We start from the raw sequence: 18625 nt of genomic DNA, 5'->3' as shown, positions 1-18625 counted from the left end.
CCAGAGGGGTCCCAGGCACCCATCACCCAGTTTGACCTAAGGTAGCATCTTGCATAACTCTAGTGCTATAGCATTGGTACCAGGAAACTGGCATTGGGACAGTCCATCAGCTTTATTCAGATTTTATCAATGGTGTAGGAAATTCTTTGTGTGTGTGTGTTTGAACATAGTTCAATACAGTTTTATCCCATTATCCCATGAACATTCATACTCACCATTTCTCTGTCACTTTGGTATACAGTGAAGGGTTTGCATGTTGCCGTGATGCTGGAGCTATACCTTCAGTATTCCTGGATATTAGGAGAGTCAGTCATGGTGGACAGGTTTTAGCAGAGTTTTCAGACTAAAACAGACTAGGAAGGAGGACCTGGTGATTTACTTCGGAAAAAAATGGGCTAGTGGACATCTCATGCTTAACGGTACAACATTTTCGTATACAGTCCTGGAAGATGAGCCCCTCAAGGTGGAAGACACTCAGAATCCAACTGGGGAATTGTTACCTCAAAGAAGTAAGCCATTTTAGATCCTTCATTTAATGGTGTGGCGTAGGAATCCAATTGAGGTGAAACAGCTGCAAACAATAATCAAAGCATGGAATGTATGATACACAAATCTACGAAAGTGAAAGATATAAAAAATGATCTGAATAAAGATCAGTGCCCTCAGCATTTGTGAGCTGAAATGTACTAGGATTGGCCAAACTGAATCATTGGCAGTTCTTTCTTTCTCAATATAAATGGCGACTATACACTAGACTCAAACTACATTTGGGGGAAGAGATGATGAAAAAATCAGGGGCAGCTGTAGAACACCCATGAATTGTTCATATGCATGTTCATGTTGAAGCTGAAAAAATTAAATTGAGTCCATGAGAGCCAAAATATGACCTTGAGCCTATTCTACCTGAATTGAGAAACCATCTCAAGATACAAGACTAGATTTGACATATTCAAAATTGATTATTAGAGATCAGCTGACGTGGGGTGACATCAAGGACATAAGGATATCATACACAGAGATAGGAAAGAACATTTAAAAGACAGGAAAGAGAAGACCCTAATGGGTGTCAGAAGAGACTAAAACTTGAATGTAGAGGAGCTTATGAAAAAGAAGGAAATGATGCGAAAAAAGAGTTCGACTTTAAGTCTCAAAGGGCAGCTCAAGAAAAAGTGTTCTGATGAAATGTGTAAAGGCCTGGCATTCGAAAACCCAAATGGAAGAACATACTTGGCATTTCTTTAGCCGAAAGAACTGAAGGCAAATTTGGAGTTGATATATTGACAGATTCTTTGGGCAAAAAATAGAATAATAGAGGAAGCATCACAAGAAGATGGAAGGACAACACAATTATGGTTCCAAAATGAATTGGCCAACATGCAACCATTTCAGACATAGCATGTGATCAAGAACTGAAGAAGTCCAAACTGCCCTCAAAGCATTACTGAAAAACAGGGCTTCAGATACTGATGGAATACCAAGTGAGGTGTTTTACTAAAGGGATGCAATGCTGGAAGCACTCCTTCATGTCAGTAAATTCATAACACACCTACCTGGCCAACTGAGTGGAAGAGATCCATAGTTACTCCTTTTCCAAAGATGACCTAATAGAATGAGGAAACTGTGTACAAATAAAATGCTGAAGATAAATGCTGAAGATAGTAGGGCATTAACAGGCAGCTGCCAGAAATTCAAGCTGGATTCAGAAGGAAATGTGGGAACATTGCTGATGTTAGATGGGTCCTGGCTGACAGGAGAGAATACTGGAAAGATGTTTGCTTGTGTTTTATCGACTCTGGACCACAGCAAATTATGTATAACATTTTGAAGAATGAGAATTCCAGAACACTTAAGACAATGCTTATTTGTGTTTCTGATGTGAGGGGGATAGTGCATTTGAAGTTCATTCCACCAGGTCAGACTGTTAATCATGTTTTCTATTTAGAGCAACGATTCTCAACCTGTGAGTTGTGATCCCTTTGGGGGTCAAATGACCCTTTCACAGCAGGGATCAGCCAATTCATAACAGTGGCAACATTACAGTTATGAAGTAGCAACGAAAAAAAATTAATGGTTGGGTCACCACAACATAAGGAACTGTATTAAAGGGTTGTGGCATGAGGAAGGTTGAGAACCAGTGATTTAGAGGTTCTGAAAAGATTGCCTAACAGTGCGTGACAAAAAAAGGCCTACTTTGTGGCAGATGGGGACTGGTTTCGCTACCACGACCATGCACCTACTCATGCACCATCTCAGTGTGTCAGTTTTTGATAAAAAGCCTCTCTTCCCCCGCACACCTGACTCACCTGACCGCGCTCTGTGCAACTTCTTTTTGTTTCCGTGAATGAAGAGGGACATGAAAGGACAGCGATTTGATGAAGTAGAAGACATGAAGAAAAAAATGAGGGAGGTGCTGTCAGCCATCCAAACAGATGAGTTCGGAAAATGTTTCTAAGAATGGAAGCGCAGATTTCACAAATGTATTAAGTTTAATGGAGAGTACTTTGAAGGTGATAATTTTTTTTTGTAAAAAAAGAAGTTTTAATACATAGCGTTGAGAAAAATTCCATTTTAGTGGGGTACCCCTCATAATCCGAAAAGCTAGACTATATGAAGAAGAATGAGGAATCGGGATTGGATTAGAGCTTAATCTGTAATATGTAGATGACAGAACCCTACTTGCTGAAAGGACTTCTGGCACTTGCTGCTGAAGATCAAGGATTGCAGCTTCAATATGGATTGCAACTTAAAGAGAAGAAAAATCCTGACAATTGGATTCATAAGCAACATCATGATTCACGTTTTCAAGGGATTAAATTTACTTGCATTCACTATCATTGTTCATTGAAGCAGCAGTCAATAAACCAGTGGAGGAATTGCATTGGTCAGATCTGCAAAAACAAAACAAAACGTTCACACTCAATCTATGGGATGTGTCATTTTGACGCATTTCAATTTCCTCAATGATTATGACAGAAACCTCCTACCATTTATGCTGATTTTTATCTATTTAATGAGAAATATGTATCCAAATTTTTTTTCTTCTGAGCCTTTTAATCTTGAAATTGTGTGGTTTTCCTATCTATGGATATGTTAATTTGACACAAATGTAAATTGAGTATTTAGTCCCAGTAAGTCAGTTTCACTAATGAAAACATGACTTTACTAATAAGTAAAAGTGTAGTCAAAATGTTCTTAGAAAGTCAACATCAATGTAACGATGGTGCAGTAGAGATTGTCATGGACCGACCTAAGGGACTCAGGATACTTCAAACTCAATATTTCAAATGTGTAATGTTAAATGTACATTTTAGATAAATATATAATATCACAGTTTCATTTGTAAATTATTAGCATAGAATTATGTTGATTTTACATAAGTTTTCAATGTGTGGTTTTGTTCACATTTCATTTTTATGAATGTCTGTAGAGATGGGTAGATAGGAAAGTCTATAAATCTAGGGTTAAAGTATTAAAAATCAATGGTTTGTTCTAAGATACACATGTAAGAGGTGGACAATGAATCAGAAAGAACTCCAAAACCTACTTCCTGTGACCTGGGTTTTTGAGAGTGAATCTTTATGGAAACTGATAACCTAATTTTTCTCTATAGTAGTTGCTGGTGGTTTCGAACCACTAACATTGCCTTTAACAACCCAGCGCTTAGCTGATAGCAACCCCAGGGCTTGAATAGTTCTGTCTTGGAAGAAATGCAGCCAGAATGCTCCTAAAAAGGATGGTGATAAGATTTCTTCTTGGGTACGCTCGGCATGTTATTGGAAGGGATCATTCCCTGAAGAAGAACATCAAGCTGTGTAGAGGGTTTACGAAAAAAGAGGACTTTGGACAAGATGAGTTGACGTAGTGGCTGCAACAATGGATCGAACAAAGTAATGATTACGAGCATGGTGCTGAATCGTGTGTGGTTCTGTTGCTATGAGAACTGATTCAACAGCACCTCACGACGACAAGATTGGCATCATCATTAGCACAAAACCCCCTTGTACTATCCCTTCAATAGTTCTCCCCCCTTCCCCATTTCCCTTAGCGCGGACAGCCATCGCTTTCCCTCCACTTACATGATAGTATCATTTCAACGGTGTTGTGTAATTATACTGCATTTTTTTCCTACTTGGCATCATTGCCTTGAGGTTCCTCTAGGTGGTTTTATCTCTAGATAACTCATTTTAGTTGTCGAGCAGTATTCTAGGATTTGCATGTACCACAATTGAACTATTCACATATGGGAGGACATTTATTACTTCCCCTTATTTTCATGGGATCTATTAATACTCTGTATGAATACTGTTTTGAGCCATATGTGTTTGAGGCAATTCTGTACCACAGAAATTATACAATTAAGTGCTGGCCATTTTAAAAATAATTATAACTGGGCCACGGAATCTAAAAGCCTTTCCACTCTTTGGTTTAGGAATTCCAGAGACGCTGTAATACTCTGATTTCATTGATTGAGAAAGAAAACATGGAAATAGAGGAAAGAGAGAGAGCAGAAAAGAAGAAACGGGCAACTAAAACTCCAATGGTAAAATTTTCAGGATTTTCCTAACTTTTCGGTAGATCCCATTTTTTCTACTTCATTAAAATGCCTATCTTATATTTAAGGCCATGCTGACTGATTTATATGATTAAAACTGGTCTGATGAAGTGCTCATTTGTTTCTGACAGACAAAGAATAAGAACACAACCAGACATTTCTTGTTTGTACGTAAAACATAAGGTTAGGGACTTCTGAGCAGCAGGACTCAGTTTTACAAAAAAAAAAAAAATTCCTTCTGAATTGAAACAGAAGTGTCATGCAAGCAAAATCTTTCAAAAGGAAACATGGCGATATCGTGGGGCAGGAGAAATGTGGGGGTGGGTGGGATGGGGCTGAAGTTGAAACTGGGATATCTGATTGGATCCTGCAAGTTTTCTGATGTTTTTGTGGAACCATGAGTGCAAATACGTGCTTTGAATAGACAACGAAGAGCTATTTAGTAATAAGTGAACTGTTTAACAATACCTGGATTGTAATCCAGTCTGGTTGCCTTGTACAATTTCCTAATACTCTTTTAAAGATGATGTTACTTGAGCGTGGTTAAAGAAACCACCCGATGTCATCAAATTGGAGATGCCTTCTATTGTAAGAAACAACATTATTTTATGTACCTCTAAGACAAACTACTGCCATCCATTATAAGATGCATCTTGATTTCCAAGATGTGAAAATGAAAGAAATGTGCAGCACAGAGTATATGCGATATACTCTCTGGTGTTAATGTCTATCACGAGTTTTGAAAGAAGAATTTCACTGCTAAATAAAGCTTTGCCCAGAAAACTTTTAAGTATGAAGCAGTTCTTTGAGATCAGAGTGCATTTAGAGTGCTGTGTATAAGACGTGTATAAGACACTTGATGACTATTTTTTGATGGGTATTTTGTGTCTTTTTTAAGAGAAGCATCTTTGAAGGTTATTTTACACTGGGTTATATAGTTTGTTGGGCTATATAGAACGTTAACTGTGAGTATAACATTTTTGTGAATATTTATGTTAAAAACTTTTAAAATACATTTACATCCTAGATTTAACATTGTTGGGCCATTTTAAAATGTGCATATTGGAGCAGAACATTAAATCTGTTTCCATTTTAGTCACAGAAAGGAAAAGCAGAGTCAGCTACTGAGAGCTCTGGAAAGAAGGATGTCAAGAAGGTGAAATCCTAAAGCCTAGAAATAAAGTTTAAAATGGGAACCTGCTATTTTCTTGTTCCCATCTTCAAATGCTAATTGCCAGTTCCCGTTTGTTCATGGTACTATATGATAAAAACAGCAACAACAAAACTTCTTGGTTTTGATTTCTTGCATATTTTATATATTTTACAGTGCTTTCTACCTGAAATGTGTAGCTTTATATTTCAAGCATTCTAGTACTTTTGTGTACTGTATTTTGTGCATTTCATGTCTCCATCCACATCCTCTCAGTCCGTGTTCTGTTGAAGCTTGTGCTGAGGTTTGAGCTTTTCTATGTTTTATACGCCGCTGCTTTGAAAGAGAACCTAGATTCTATAGCTGTATTATTGTTGTTTCATACTTTTACATTTATATGGCTGTGGAAAAACTGAATTAAAATGCTTTGAGGACAAAGACTTTTTCACTGCTTTGTTGCTTTCTTTTCTATTGAGTGCGGGCTTGTCTGTGTTACTGCATACTGTGATTAGCATAATAATTGTTTCTTTGAGGTCATCGAAATATTTTTTTCCTAAAGGAATAAAGGGTAAGAAAAGGAAACAAAATTAAAAACCTCTAATATTTGATACTGTGCTTGCTGTCAGTATGCATTACATTTAAATTATTCTATAAATATTCAAGTGGGAAAATATAATAAAGAAATGTCTATAAGAAATTTAATTATTTCCTGTTTTTTGTGCAGTAGAAAGTGCTTGCTGAAATGTACTACTCACCATTCTGTATTTGGTAGAAGGTTCAAGCCCTGCTTGCTGATTTGCGTCTGCTCTTCTCTCCCGTTGCACCAGTTCAGAGATGTCAGGGAGCAATGGGTGCTTTCAATTAGCAGCTAATTTAAGAGTGTACAAAAATAATTCTGGGTGTGCTGAAGAGACGTGTATTCATTAGGAATACACTTAAATTTATGTTCAGGCAACAGACCGTCTCGATGTGTCAGACTTTCTACCTACTAAACCTTTTCCTTCTTGCTCCTACTAGCTATCCCTGCAGGTCAGCAGGACATGGGGAAGAGGGGCGGGGATGCACTCCGCACAGTCACTCAAGGCTCCAGACTGACTGTACCATCTGGAATGTGTAGCCTTTTCAGTTGCCACTCGAGGGAAAAATGGACAGGCGGGGGCCTCTTTTGGAGGCTTTTTATGACATTAGCTCAGAAGTGACACATGTCACATCCACTTGAATTTCATTGTCTACAGCTAGTCAGTCACGTGGTCCTGTGTACCTGCAAGAGGGCTGGCAAATGTAAGAGAGGAAATCGTTTAAATGTACATGCCTCAGGGGCTGTCAGAAGAAAGAACCTGGATCTGTTACATAAAACAGTTCGTGTGGCACTGATCAGAGGGAAGTTCAGGTTGGCAGGAAAATGGGTCCGACTCTAGGGTAAAGCACACAGCAAATATACTCAAAACTAGGAATTCAGGGTAGTGGTGTCGAAACATGATTCAAACAAGGTTTAAGACACTAAAGCGTTACCTCTTCCCCTCCCAAGGTATTTGGCATTTCATATCAAACTCCAGTCTATTAATGACAAATCTGGGTCATCACCTTTTCCAAGATAAGGACCCATGCTTCACATTTTTAGACAGTCGATAGAAGTTCTGTCTCAGATGACTCGATCTTGATTGATAACCAGCCATCTGCCTGGCCTATTTCAAGTCTTTTTTGTCCAGATTTTATCTTGCTTACTCCTGTGCTCCATACTGATTCCCTGCTCTGTTACCAAGAGAGGAGGACTTAAACTCTTGTATCTTCGTGAGGGGTGGGGTGAAATTCAGATGCTTTTAAGAGATGGGGTTGGGTTGATAAATAGAACCAAGTACTCAGAGGTAGCACAATCCACCTTTGGTTTAGCTGTTCTTCCTGTAGTTTTCACAAGGTAAGCAAAGTATACTTCACTAGATGGTACTTCAAACCCCACTACAAAGCACAGTCAAATCGTGGAAAGTTGCGTTTCATTGAGATGAAAAGTCACAGTTACCTGAACCAAGAAAACAAAATACTGAGTCTTGTTTGATACCTCTTGATCCATGCACAGGAGCCCCGGGAGTAGAGTAGTTAAGTGATCTGCCGATAACTGAATGGTCAGTGATCCTACCACTAGCTGCTCCTTTGCAGAAAGATGTGGCAGTCTGTGCCTGGAAAGATTAGGAAACCCTAGTGGACAGTTCTCCTCTGTCCAACAGGGCAGACCGATGATACACAGCAAGCATCCCACACAGTCAGAAAATAGATGCTGCTTCTGGATTGTGATCGTTTAGTTCATCCTGGCTTCGGGATACACAAAGAGGGAGCAGATAGGCTTAGGGTCTTTGAACCCTGTGTTAGTCTGGGTTGACAAGAGAAACAAATCCGGAAACACTCGTGTATAAGAGAGAGTTTTATATCAAAGAGTAAATGTTCATTAAGAAAACATCACAGCCTATTCCAGATCAAGTCCGTAAATCCAATATTAGCCCAGATGTCCAATACTAATCCATAAATTCTATAGACCTACACAGCATATGCAATGATGCCAAATGCAGGAAGATCACAGGCCAGTGGGTGGAAAGTCTTGAGGATCTTGTGGTGGTGGAAGCATCTCCACGCTGGCATGGGTCTCTACGTGGTTCCACCAGCTCCAGGGCTCTGGCTGCAACCAGCATAGCTCCATGTGGCTTGTCAGCAGGAAATCTAAGCAGAGTGTGTGTCCAGCCTCCAGGGAGGAAGACAGGAGTTCCCAGAATCATCAGAAGAAGGCTAAGCTCACACTGAGGCCCGATTAACAGGCTAGACTACACCCCTTTCCTCAAGTTTACAGGTTGTATAGCTGCCACAAACCCTTTTGTAGAAGTATAACAGTCTACTTGTTCGTTCTCTGTTAACCACAAAGGGTTAATAGCTGAGCAGTATGCACGCTGATCGTTGATATTTTGGGGGAGAAATTCTGCAGGTAAGTACTTCCAGATACATGAATGGGGCCATTTCTTTGATCCATGTTAGAACTCTTTCTTGAGCAAAAGAAATGTGAAATTCAATTGCTGAAGACCTTGACTGAATGCCTCTGCCAACATCTCCAGAACTTGTGGGACGGTTTTGTTCAGAACATTAGCTTGAAGAGCACTAGCATTTAGTGAAAATTGCATCGCCTATTGTCTTATCTTAAATTTTGTATTCCACATTAATGAACCCAGTCTACCAAGGAGACCCATATCATGAATAGCAGATGATACGTCACTACAAAGATAAAGCATGCTGTGGATACAAAATGCTGCAAGTGTGAATGTGGAACTCATAATAGTATCAAAGTGACACGGGAATTAAAGTTGCGTAGACTTGAACGATCGTCACAGAGATGTCCCTTGTTACACAAGAGCTAGACTGTGATGAGGTAGTAGGCCTAGGGTAGCTTACCATATCAGCTGCTTAGAGATAGCAGGCAGTGCTGCATCCATGGGTACAAATTTATAAGGCCGTCGTGATGCTCCCCGGCAGGAATAATTGGCCTGTATAATATATGACAAGCCCTGGTGGTTGTGGTTACTTATCGGGCTAACTGCAAGGTCAGCAGTTCAAAACTACCAGCTGTTCCAGAGGAGAAAGAAAAGGCTTTCTACTTATGTAAACAGAATCTCAAAAGTCTACAGAGGCAGCTCTACCTTTTCTTGTAGGGTCACTATGAGTCAGAGTTGCCTCGATGGCAGTGAGTTTTGAGTCAGTCAACATATTGTAATCCGACCAACCTGATCCTTTGCTTGGAAAATGTGCAGGGAGTGAAATGAGTGGAAGAATAGGGACCTTGAGTTTCCTTCCCCTCAAGGTCTCTAAGTAAACTATAGAAGACAAGGAGTCAATTGATTTTCTAATGCTGTAGAGGTCTCCACACATACATAAAGCATGCATCTTGAGTTATGGAATATTTAGATATCCATGTTAGTTGATGTTGATTGGCTCTTACCCATGGAAACCAAAATATTTTTATTTTCTTAGAATTAAAAGGTGCTGAATTCAGTAATAATCTCATTTTCATCATAGTCTTTATTGCACAATTCCTTCTTTTTATATGGCTCTTTGGACTACAAGGGTGACACTGGAAAATTGGAATAGGTGTCAGGTTACAAACATGTTCCAAATTTGGTCCATTGACTGAGAGCTTCCAGTTAGAGAAGTTATTGAATTGTAATCTTTGCAGTTGTCTTAGCTTCTGGGTGTTAGGTTGGAAAATGCTCCACCTGACTGATGAAATGCTCCAGTGTCACCTAAAAGGCTTGTTCTTTTTCAATCATTGACAGAGGTCCCCAGTATGGTCTGTTATTTCCTCTCTGGTACCAGAGCCAAGACAAGAAGCTCATATTCCTGGTCCGGTTCGAAGGCCAACGATAAAGCTCAGGTTCACATTGTTTTCTTTCTAGGTATGCTGACCTTACCAACTTCTGAAATCTTCAAGTTGTTATTAAACTCCAAACTCCTGCCATTACTCCATCCTGTGTCTCCTTTATTTGCTCTGCCCAAACTATGCTCCCAAATAGACTTGGGGTAGGATTTTACTAGTGTTGAAATAGACTAGCCATTAAGGACTGATCAATCTACACCCGCCAGCAACTCTGGCTTTTCAGAGCATGTGGAAGGATTCTCTACTCTCCATGAGAGAGTAGAAGAGCTTGGGGCAACTCTCAACCGAAAACATATAGGGGTTAATGTACCAAGGAGCTTCTAAAAGTTTCTGGAACATTTCTATGCTTTCAACTCACCTTTCCACGAACTTTTGAAGCCCTCCTCATATAAATACCCAAGTTCTCTCCTTGAGCAAGATAACGCTAAGCTAATTTATGCGTTTGATTTCCCAGATTTTACGTGCAAGATTCAGCTCCGGTGCTAGATGTTTCCTGGGGTGAATTCCTAAATAAACTACCTGCATTTGAATTTTTGTCTCGGTGTTCACTTTTGAGGGAACCCAGATGAACATACTTGTATGTATGGCTCTTCTTAGATGTGGGGTATTTAAGGAGAATCATAACTGCACAGTAAATAATTGATCTTATGAGAGCTCTCTTGCTCTGAAGAGTTGCTGGTATGACTTGTAATATTCTGCACTGGTGCAACACACTAGGTTTTGATGTCTCCCAATTAACAAATGAGATACTCTCTTATCTCTGAATACTATGGTATTTGGAAATTATACTGGTGTTAGTTGACAAATTGATTCAGATTCAGATTCATGACAGTTCTCTCAGAGCAGTACAGTTTTGTGGGAGTTTAAAGGCTGGGACCTCTTTGAAGCAGACTGCCAAGCCTATCTTCCAAAGTGCCTATGGGTAGGTCCCAACTTCCTAGATGTTACAGTTTTCTCAAGTGATTGGTAGGGCTAAAACTTGTACTCAGACTATTGCCTCTCAATATATACTCCATGTGAGTTGGGGCCCGTTGCCTTGTACAAGTGCTTTTGAGGTAACTGGGCCAAGTGTTGGTCTTTCTCACGATATGGTGGCACATGACCATTACTGAAACTTGAGGATACCAGATGGTTTTCATGTAGTTATTTGATCATTTATTTGTCCTTTCCCGATCCATTTTCTGCTGGAGAAACTTTATCAAGGCCAGTCATATCCGACCAATATGTTTCCAATGCCTTCAAGCCCTAGCTTCCTCACATCTAAGACATGTTTGAGTGCTTTGTGTCCTTCCTCCAATAAAGCACTAACATTTATTTCACGGTAGAGTGCTGTCTTATGTGGTCTCTATTTGAAGATCTCCATATATCTATTGAAGATGGACGGTGAGTACTGTTCATGTTCAGCTCTCTACCTTCCATTCCTAAATACAATGTTGGCCTAACATATCTCCTTCAGGGATAGAGACAATGCCTATACATTTTATTAAAAGGAAGACCCTCAGCAATAGAAAGGATCCAGTTGAAAGTAACAGTGAGAATGGCGCAGGATAAAGTTGTGTTCTTTTTTTAAAAAAAATCATTTTATTGGGTGGAGGCTCATACAACTCTTATCACAATCCATCCATCCATACATACATTGTGTCAAGCACATATGTACATTTGTTGCCATCATTCTCAAAACATTTGCTTTCTGCTTGAGCCCTTGGTATCAGCTCCTCATTTTCCCCTCCCTCCCCACCCCCTTCCCTCATGAACCCTTGCTAACTTACAAATTATTATTTTGTCATATCTTACACTGTCTGACATCTCCCTTCATCCACTTTTCTGTTGTCCATCTCCCAGGGAGAAGGTTATATGTAGATCCTTGTAATCGGTTCCCCCTTTCTTCCTCACCTTCCCTCCACCCTTTCAGTATCGCGACTCTCACCACTGGTCCTGAGGGGTTCATCTGTCCTGGATTCCCTGTGTTTCCAGTTGCTATCTGTACCAGTGTACATCCTCCGGTCCAGCTGGATTTGTAAGGTAGAATTGGGATCATGATAGTGGGGGAGACGGAGGAGGTATTTAAGAATTAGAGGAAAGTTGTATGTTTCATTGTTGCTACCCTGCACCCTGACTGGTTGTCTCCTCCCCACGACCCTTCTGAATTGGGGTGTCCAATAGCATACAGATGGGCTTTGGGTCCCCACTCTGAACTCCCCCCTCAATTACAATGATTTGATTTTTTTTGTTCTTTGATGCCTGATGCCTGATCCCGTCAACACCTTGTGATCACACAGGGTTGCTATGAGAAGGAACCAACTGAATGGCACTTCACAACAAGGCACAAAGGATCTTTGCAGAAAGTCCTATGTGCTAAGATGTGGCTGCCTTTGTAATTGGAATTGAAAACTAACATAGCCGCTGCCTCTCAAGAATCAACCTAAATTCGGAAAAGGCATATGGTTTTCATTCTGGCCACATCATAGCATTGGAGATTGCAGAAAGGCGTTAGGTTTCCCGTTCTCCTGAGATTGCTGTGGTAGCCAGTCTGCTATTTCCCAGTGGGTGTAGGAGCGCTGATTGCAATTAGGTTCTGGATTGGCCATATTTTTGTAGGTATGACTTTCTTTGCTCTTCACTCATTGTTTGTTGGTTTTGAAGACCCCAAGCTTCCTTTCCTTCATTTTAGAATTCTCTCCTAGTTTGCTCCCCATCATTTCAAATCACACTGCAACTATCTCCTGGGCATGAGTTTTTTTTTCTTTTCTTTTTTTTAATAACAATTTATTGGGGCTCATACAATTCTTATCACAGTTCATACATATACATACATCAATTGTATAAAGCACATCTGTACAGTCTTTGCCCTAATCATTTTTTTCTCCTCTTTTCTTTTTTTACATTTTATTAGGGACTCATACAACTCTTATCACAATCCATACATATACATACATCAATTGTATAAAGCACATCCATACATTCCCTGCCCCAATTATTCTCAAGGCATTTGCTCTCCACTTAAGTCCCTTGCATCAGGTCCTCTTTTTTTTTCCCCTCCCTCCCCTTTCCCCCCTCCCTCATGTGCCCTTGGTAATTTATACATCGTTATTTTGTCATATCTTGCCCTATCCGGAGTCTCCCTTCCCCCCTTCTCTGCTGTCCCTCTCCCAGGGAAGAGGTCACATGTGGATCCTTGTAATCAGTTCCCCCTTTCCAACCCACTCACCCTCCACTCTCCCAGCATCGTCCCTCACACCCTTGGTCCTGAAGGTATCCACCCTGGATTCCCTGTACCTCCAGCCCTCATATGTACCAGTGTACAGCCTCTGTCCTATCCAGCCCTGCAAGGTAGAATTCGGATCATGGTAGTTGGGGGGAGGAAGCATCCAGGATCTGGGGGAAAGCTGTGTTCTTCATCGGTACTACCTCGCACCCTAATTAACCCATCTCCTCTCCTAAACCCCCCTATGAGGGGATCTCCATTGGTCGACACTTGGGCCTTGGGTCTCCACTCTGCACTTCCTCCTTCATTTAATATGGTATATATATACATATACATATATACATATACACACATATACACATACATACACACACACACATATATATATATATTTTTGCATGATGCCTTATACCTGGTCCCTTGGCACCTCGTGATCGCACTTGCCGGTGTGCTTCTTCCATGTGGGTTTTTTTGCTTCTGAGCTAGATGGCCGCTTGTTCACCTTCAAGCCTTTAAGACCCCAGACACTATCTCTTTTGATAGCCGGGCACCATCAGCTTTCTTCACCACATTTGCTTATGCACCCATTTGTCTTCAGCGATCCTATCATGGAGGTGTGCAGTCAATGATATGATTTTTTGTTCTTTGATGCCTGGTAACTGATCCCTTCGGGACCACTCTATCACACAGGCTGGTGTGTTCTTCCATGTGGACTTCGTTGCTTCTGAGCTAGATGGCCGCTTGTTTATCTTCAAGCCTTTAAGACCCCAGTCACTATCTCTTTTGATAGCCGGGCACCATCAGCTTTCTTCACCACATTTACTTGTTCACCCACTTTGGCTCCAGCCGTTGTGTCGGGAGAGTGAGTATCATAGAGTTCCAATTTAATAAAAGAAGGTATTCATGCATTGAGGGAGTGTTTGAGTAGAGGCCCAAGGTCCTTCCGCCACCTTAATACTTGACCTATAAATATAGACACATAGATCTATTTCCCCATCCTCCTATATATATTTGCATGTACATGTCTTTGTCTAGACCTCCATGAAGGGCATGAGTTTTTAAGTTCATTTCAGATATGTTGTGGTCACACTAGGAGCCTTGGGGGTGTAGTCGGTGGTGGACTGGCTACTAGCTGCTCCACAAGAGAAAGATGTAATGGTCCTATCAAGTGCTCCTGTCTCAGCAACACATGGGGGCTGTGGTGGGGGGCACTTCCACCATGTCCTATAGGGTTTCTCTGAATTGAAATGGTTTTGATGGCAGTTAAGTTACTTTCTTTGTAATCACTACTGGCTGACCGAGAGCCTTCAATGTTTTTAGGCTAACCTGATTTTTAAAGCGAGGTTATTCTGGTGGCATACATTGTATAGTGGCTTTTTGTCTTGTCATTTTATGAAGTTTTCTTCTTTACATCAATTCAAGAAGAAGTGACTTTCTCCTCTAGTAAAGGCTCCTATTCCTTTTTTTGCTCGTGCACTGTCTTTCATGATTGCACCCATGCTCCGAGGTCTCTCAAATCCCAAACTAGCATTAGATGCTTGGCTAAAGTTTCCTGATTGGGAAAGCAATTGCAAGGAAAACATTGTCTCCTAATTCTAAGACCTACAGCTATTGAGTCTATTCCATCTCATACAGACCCTGTGTAGGCTTTCAGAGGCTATGACTCTGCAGGAACAGATAATCTGTAGTGTGGCTGATGAGTTTGAATTGTTGCTCCGTGGTTAACCAGTCTGATGCCTACCAATAGCATAGTCCTCGTTCCTGGTTGAGAGTTTGTCTTTGTCCTCTCTCTCGACCATAGCTTCCCAAGCCAATGTGGCCTATTTCCCCTCTTCAGAAAAACACGCACACATACCCTCAAACTAACAACTCAGGCCCCCTCCACCCCCACAATTATAACCTTTTGTATGATACCCCATAATCCAGGATAAAGTGTAGGTATCTGCTTTTGTGACCCAACTTTGGGAGACAATTTCTGAGATTACAGCTTATAGAACGTCCAAATCAGAGTTAATATGAGAATTTATGGTGGGGAAGAGACTGGGAAATACTTCAGAGAAGGCACTTGGCACCCCAGAATTCTCTATCCTTGCATGGAAGTTAAAACCAGATGAAGAGGAACCAGACGAAGGGGAGGATATGAGCTGACCATGTTGACTGACTATAGTTGGACAACTGAAACTATCACATTTTGTCCCTGAGTGTGCATTCACAGAGCGTGCATTTGCTCTGTTTTCTGAGACCATGACAATGATAGGGGTGGAGATGAGACTCGGGCACCATGAAGGGATGGGATTATAGTGGTCTTAGAACATGGGATTCAGGAATACTTAAACCCTGCCTTTACAACCCTTGCCCACCATGTATTCAAAAAGGGACATAAGTGCATAAAGACTTACACCCCCCCCCCAAGTAATGGTTTATTATGTTTGGGGACATTGACTCCAGACCACAAGGAGAGTTAGGGTAGAGAGAGCTGGGAATTCAGAATGCATCAACCTCAAGGTTGGCGGTTCAAACCCTTCAGTCTCTCCGTGGGAGAAAGATGATGCCGTCTGCTCCTGTAAATATTTAAAGCCTTGGAAACCCTACATAGGGATGCTACAAATTGGAATTGACTCGATGCCAATGGCTTTGGGTTTTATTTGCTAGATGTTATCTTTGCAATTAGTGGGCTAGCTGCCTCCACTAGAGGGTGCTCTGACCCTTTGGTTTTGGGTTCTACCATCAATGACAGCACCAGGTAAAGAACCATCTCTACTTTTTGAATATTGCACATATTCCCCAGATCAAGCCTTCTCTGTAACCCGCACGAGTCCCAAATATTGGGCAAGAGGGTCCCCACTGTCTGTTCCATTAGCAATTAACACTCAGCTGATCTGGGAGCACCTCTGTGGTAGGACCAGTGGATGGGGGTTGATACGGCTGTCTCTTCAGATGGCATTTCCTGAGTTGATTTAATTGCTCAATGCACTTGTAGGGTGCTTTGTTGGAGAGAGAAACTTCATGATCTGCTTTTGCTTTTTATTTTCTATGTAGCCAGTAAATTCTACCTTTCCAGTAGTGAGCCTTTTTGTCACCAACTTGAGCTCTGAAGATCTGTTTCTTACAGCCTTTAACGTAAAATTGTTCCCAGTTGTATTAGGCCTGGAGTTATTTGAATAGGGGCATTCTTTTCTGCCTAGGAGCATTGGTGGCATAAGGGTTACACTTTGGGCTGCTAATGGCAAAGCCAGCACTCTTTGAGGGTAAAATGGGGCTTCTGCACGTACTACCCCGTCCTATAGAGTTGCTATAAATAAGAATCAACTCACTGGAAGTGAGTTTGTTTGTTTGTTTTGGAGTTTATTTTTCTCTGAGTTCTTCTGGAAGTTGATCAACCCCCCACCCCACCCCTGGAGATGTTGGCTCACTTCCGTTTTTCCAGCTGCCCCAGACAGATGTGAAGAATCTGGCCAGCCAACGTAAGTCTTCTTCTCTGCACTCCTAATAGCAGCAGGGGTCAGGTGGCAAATTCTGGCCCAGAGGTGCCTCTGCCCAGAGGGGAAGGGCACACATGGACAAGAGACAAACTTCCCACCTTGTCTGCCTGCTTCCTGCCTAGTTTTCAGTGAGATGCTGTGTCCGCCAGATAGGTTTCCGGGGTTCTGAGTTCGATAGTTTCACTACCTTATTTCTTTAGCAACTGGTGGGATTTTTTCCTTATTTATCGTGAGAGGACAAGGACGACGTCTAGTTGCTCACACCACCATTTTGTTGCTGCTTCTTAATGAATCACAAATGAAAGCTCAGAATATGCCATTCCAGCGAAAGAAAACATCACACCTCCCAACTCCCTAGGGAATGATTCCAGAAAGAGGTATTTCCATATGCTTCCAAGGAATCAACCACAAGGTACCAGGAGTGCCCAGAGCTCCTTGGTACTAGTTCAGCGCTCCTCCATTACTTACGTAGATGGTTGGGGAGACAACCAGAGAGGAGTTTGTCTCTTGGAAGCCATCATGGACACTGTTGATTCTGAGTTGGCATGTGACCTGTCACATCCACCCACACACAAGCGATCACAAATCCGAACCATATAGGATGTACAATTGATAGTTTCTGGGTGAATCATTTGCCCTGGATGAGATGGCTTCTTACTTCCTGCTTTTGGTAATTGTTGGCCATGCTGTCAGTGACACTTGTGTCCTTGCCACACTGACACAGTATTTGGGGTATTCTCATCCGGTAAATGACAACTGATGGAAATACTGAGAGAAAAAGCGATGCTTTCAGAGGTGGTTAGAAATGCACATTCATGGCTGAAATTTGCATGTGGATGGGCTGGGTCTTTGAAAGGTTTGGTTTTGCTTTGTTGTTTTTTTCACAAAGCATCTTCAACTATGTGCACATAATTCACATGCCATACCTTTCTTCTGTGGTCAGCTAGGTGACTGGCTCTGAGGGCTGGTTGACTATTGAATCCCCCAGTTATTTTGGTTATAAGGATTAGTTGAGTTCCCTCTTCCTGAGTATATCAAAATTATGCCAACAGAGGGTGAAACTGATCCAATCTACAACATGTCGTTCTTATCTAAGTAATGGTGTCTTTAGGTGTTGTTCGGTCTATTCCAACCCATGTGAGATCATAAAACATTCCTGTAGGGTTTCCTTGCTCCCAACAGGAGCCGGTTAGCAGGGCTTTTTCCTGTAGGCCTGCTGAGTGAGTTCCAATCGTCACTCCCTTTATTCACAGCTGAGCATGTACCATTGTGCCACCAGGTTTTAGTAATAAGACCATCTACCGGGGACTTCAAAATGTTGGTGGAAAATGGAAATGAAGGAGAATGGAATTTTTCCACAGGCTTTTTTGAAGCCCCCCTTCCCCCTGTAATTTTCAGCTGTTCATTTGGTCACTAGGCTGCATCGTTCAGCTTCCTTTGCAGCTGGATGTGGTGCATGCCATGTACAATACTAAGTTTTGGCCAGTGAGTGGCAAGCAGATGTGACATTGAACCGTCTGGAAAATGTCCTTACAAGGCCAGTCCTCACCCCCCCCCCCCCACCATCGCTTTCACTTTTCTGCTGGCTGGAATGTGGAGTGCAATTGTTCAAGCCACTGTGTGGAATTCTCGTGTAGTTGCTGGAACAACTGAATGGAAGGAGCACGGACCCCTGATGACCCTGAACTTCTTTCTCTTGAGCTAGAGATAGTCTTCTGTTTGTTTACACCCCTGAGGTTCATTGGGTTGTCAATGGCATATGCAGCTGAATCCTAACTGATCGACCAAACATTGATGAGATTTTTATTGAACTCCATTAAGTCAATTA

General features: G+C 41.5%; 1 protein-coding gene across 2 annotated transcripts in view; it reads left to right on the top strand.

The window, feature by feature from the left end:
- SMARCA1 (SNF2 related chromatin remodeling ATPase 1) overlaps positions 1-6252 on the top strand; it is an 82598-nt gene extending 76346 nt beyond the window's left edge. Inside the window, exons 22-23 of one of the 2 annotated variants that reach the window (XM_075539169.1) lie at positions 4430-4540; positions 5649-6252. In XM_075539169.1, the coding sequence (XP_075395284.1) occupies positions 4430-4540; positions 5649-5720 (183 nt within the window). In that variant the 3' untranslated portion in view covers positions 5721-6252. Of the gene's footprint in view, positions 1-4429; positions 4860-5648 lie in introns of those variants that run through there. The other variant, XM_075539168.1, reaches the window with a different exon arrangement.
- The last annotated feature ends 12373 nt before the right edge of the window (positions 6253-18625 follow it).

This window comes from Tenrec ecaudatus, chromosome X, assembly GCF_050624435.1.
Source record: "Tenrec ecaudatus isolate mTenEca1 chromosome X, mTenEca1.hap1, whole genome shotgun sequence".
NCBI lineage: Eukaryota > Metazoa > Chordata > Mammalia > Afrosoricida > Tenrecidae > Tenrec > Tenrec ecaudatus.
The sequence above is the reverse complement of the archived record's forward strand: the minus strand, read 5'-3'. Positions and strand labels throughout refer to the sequence as shown.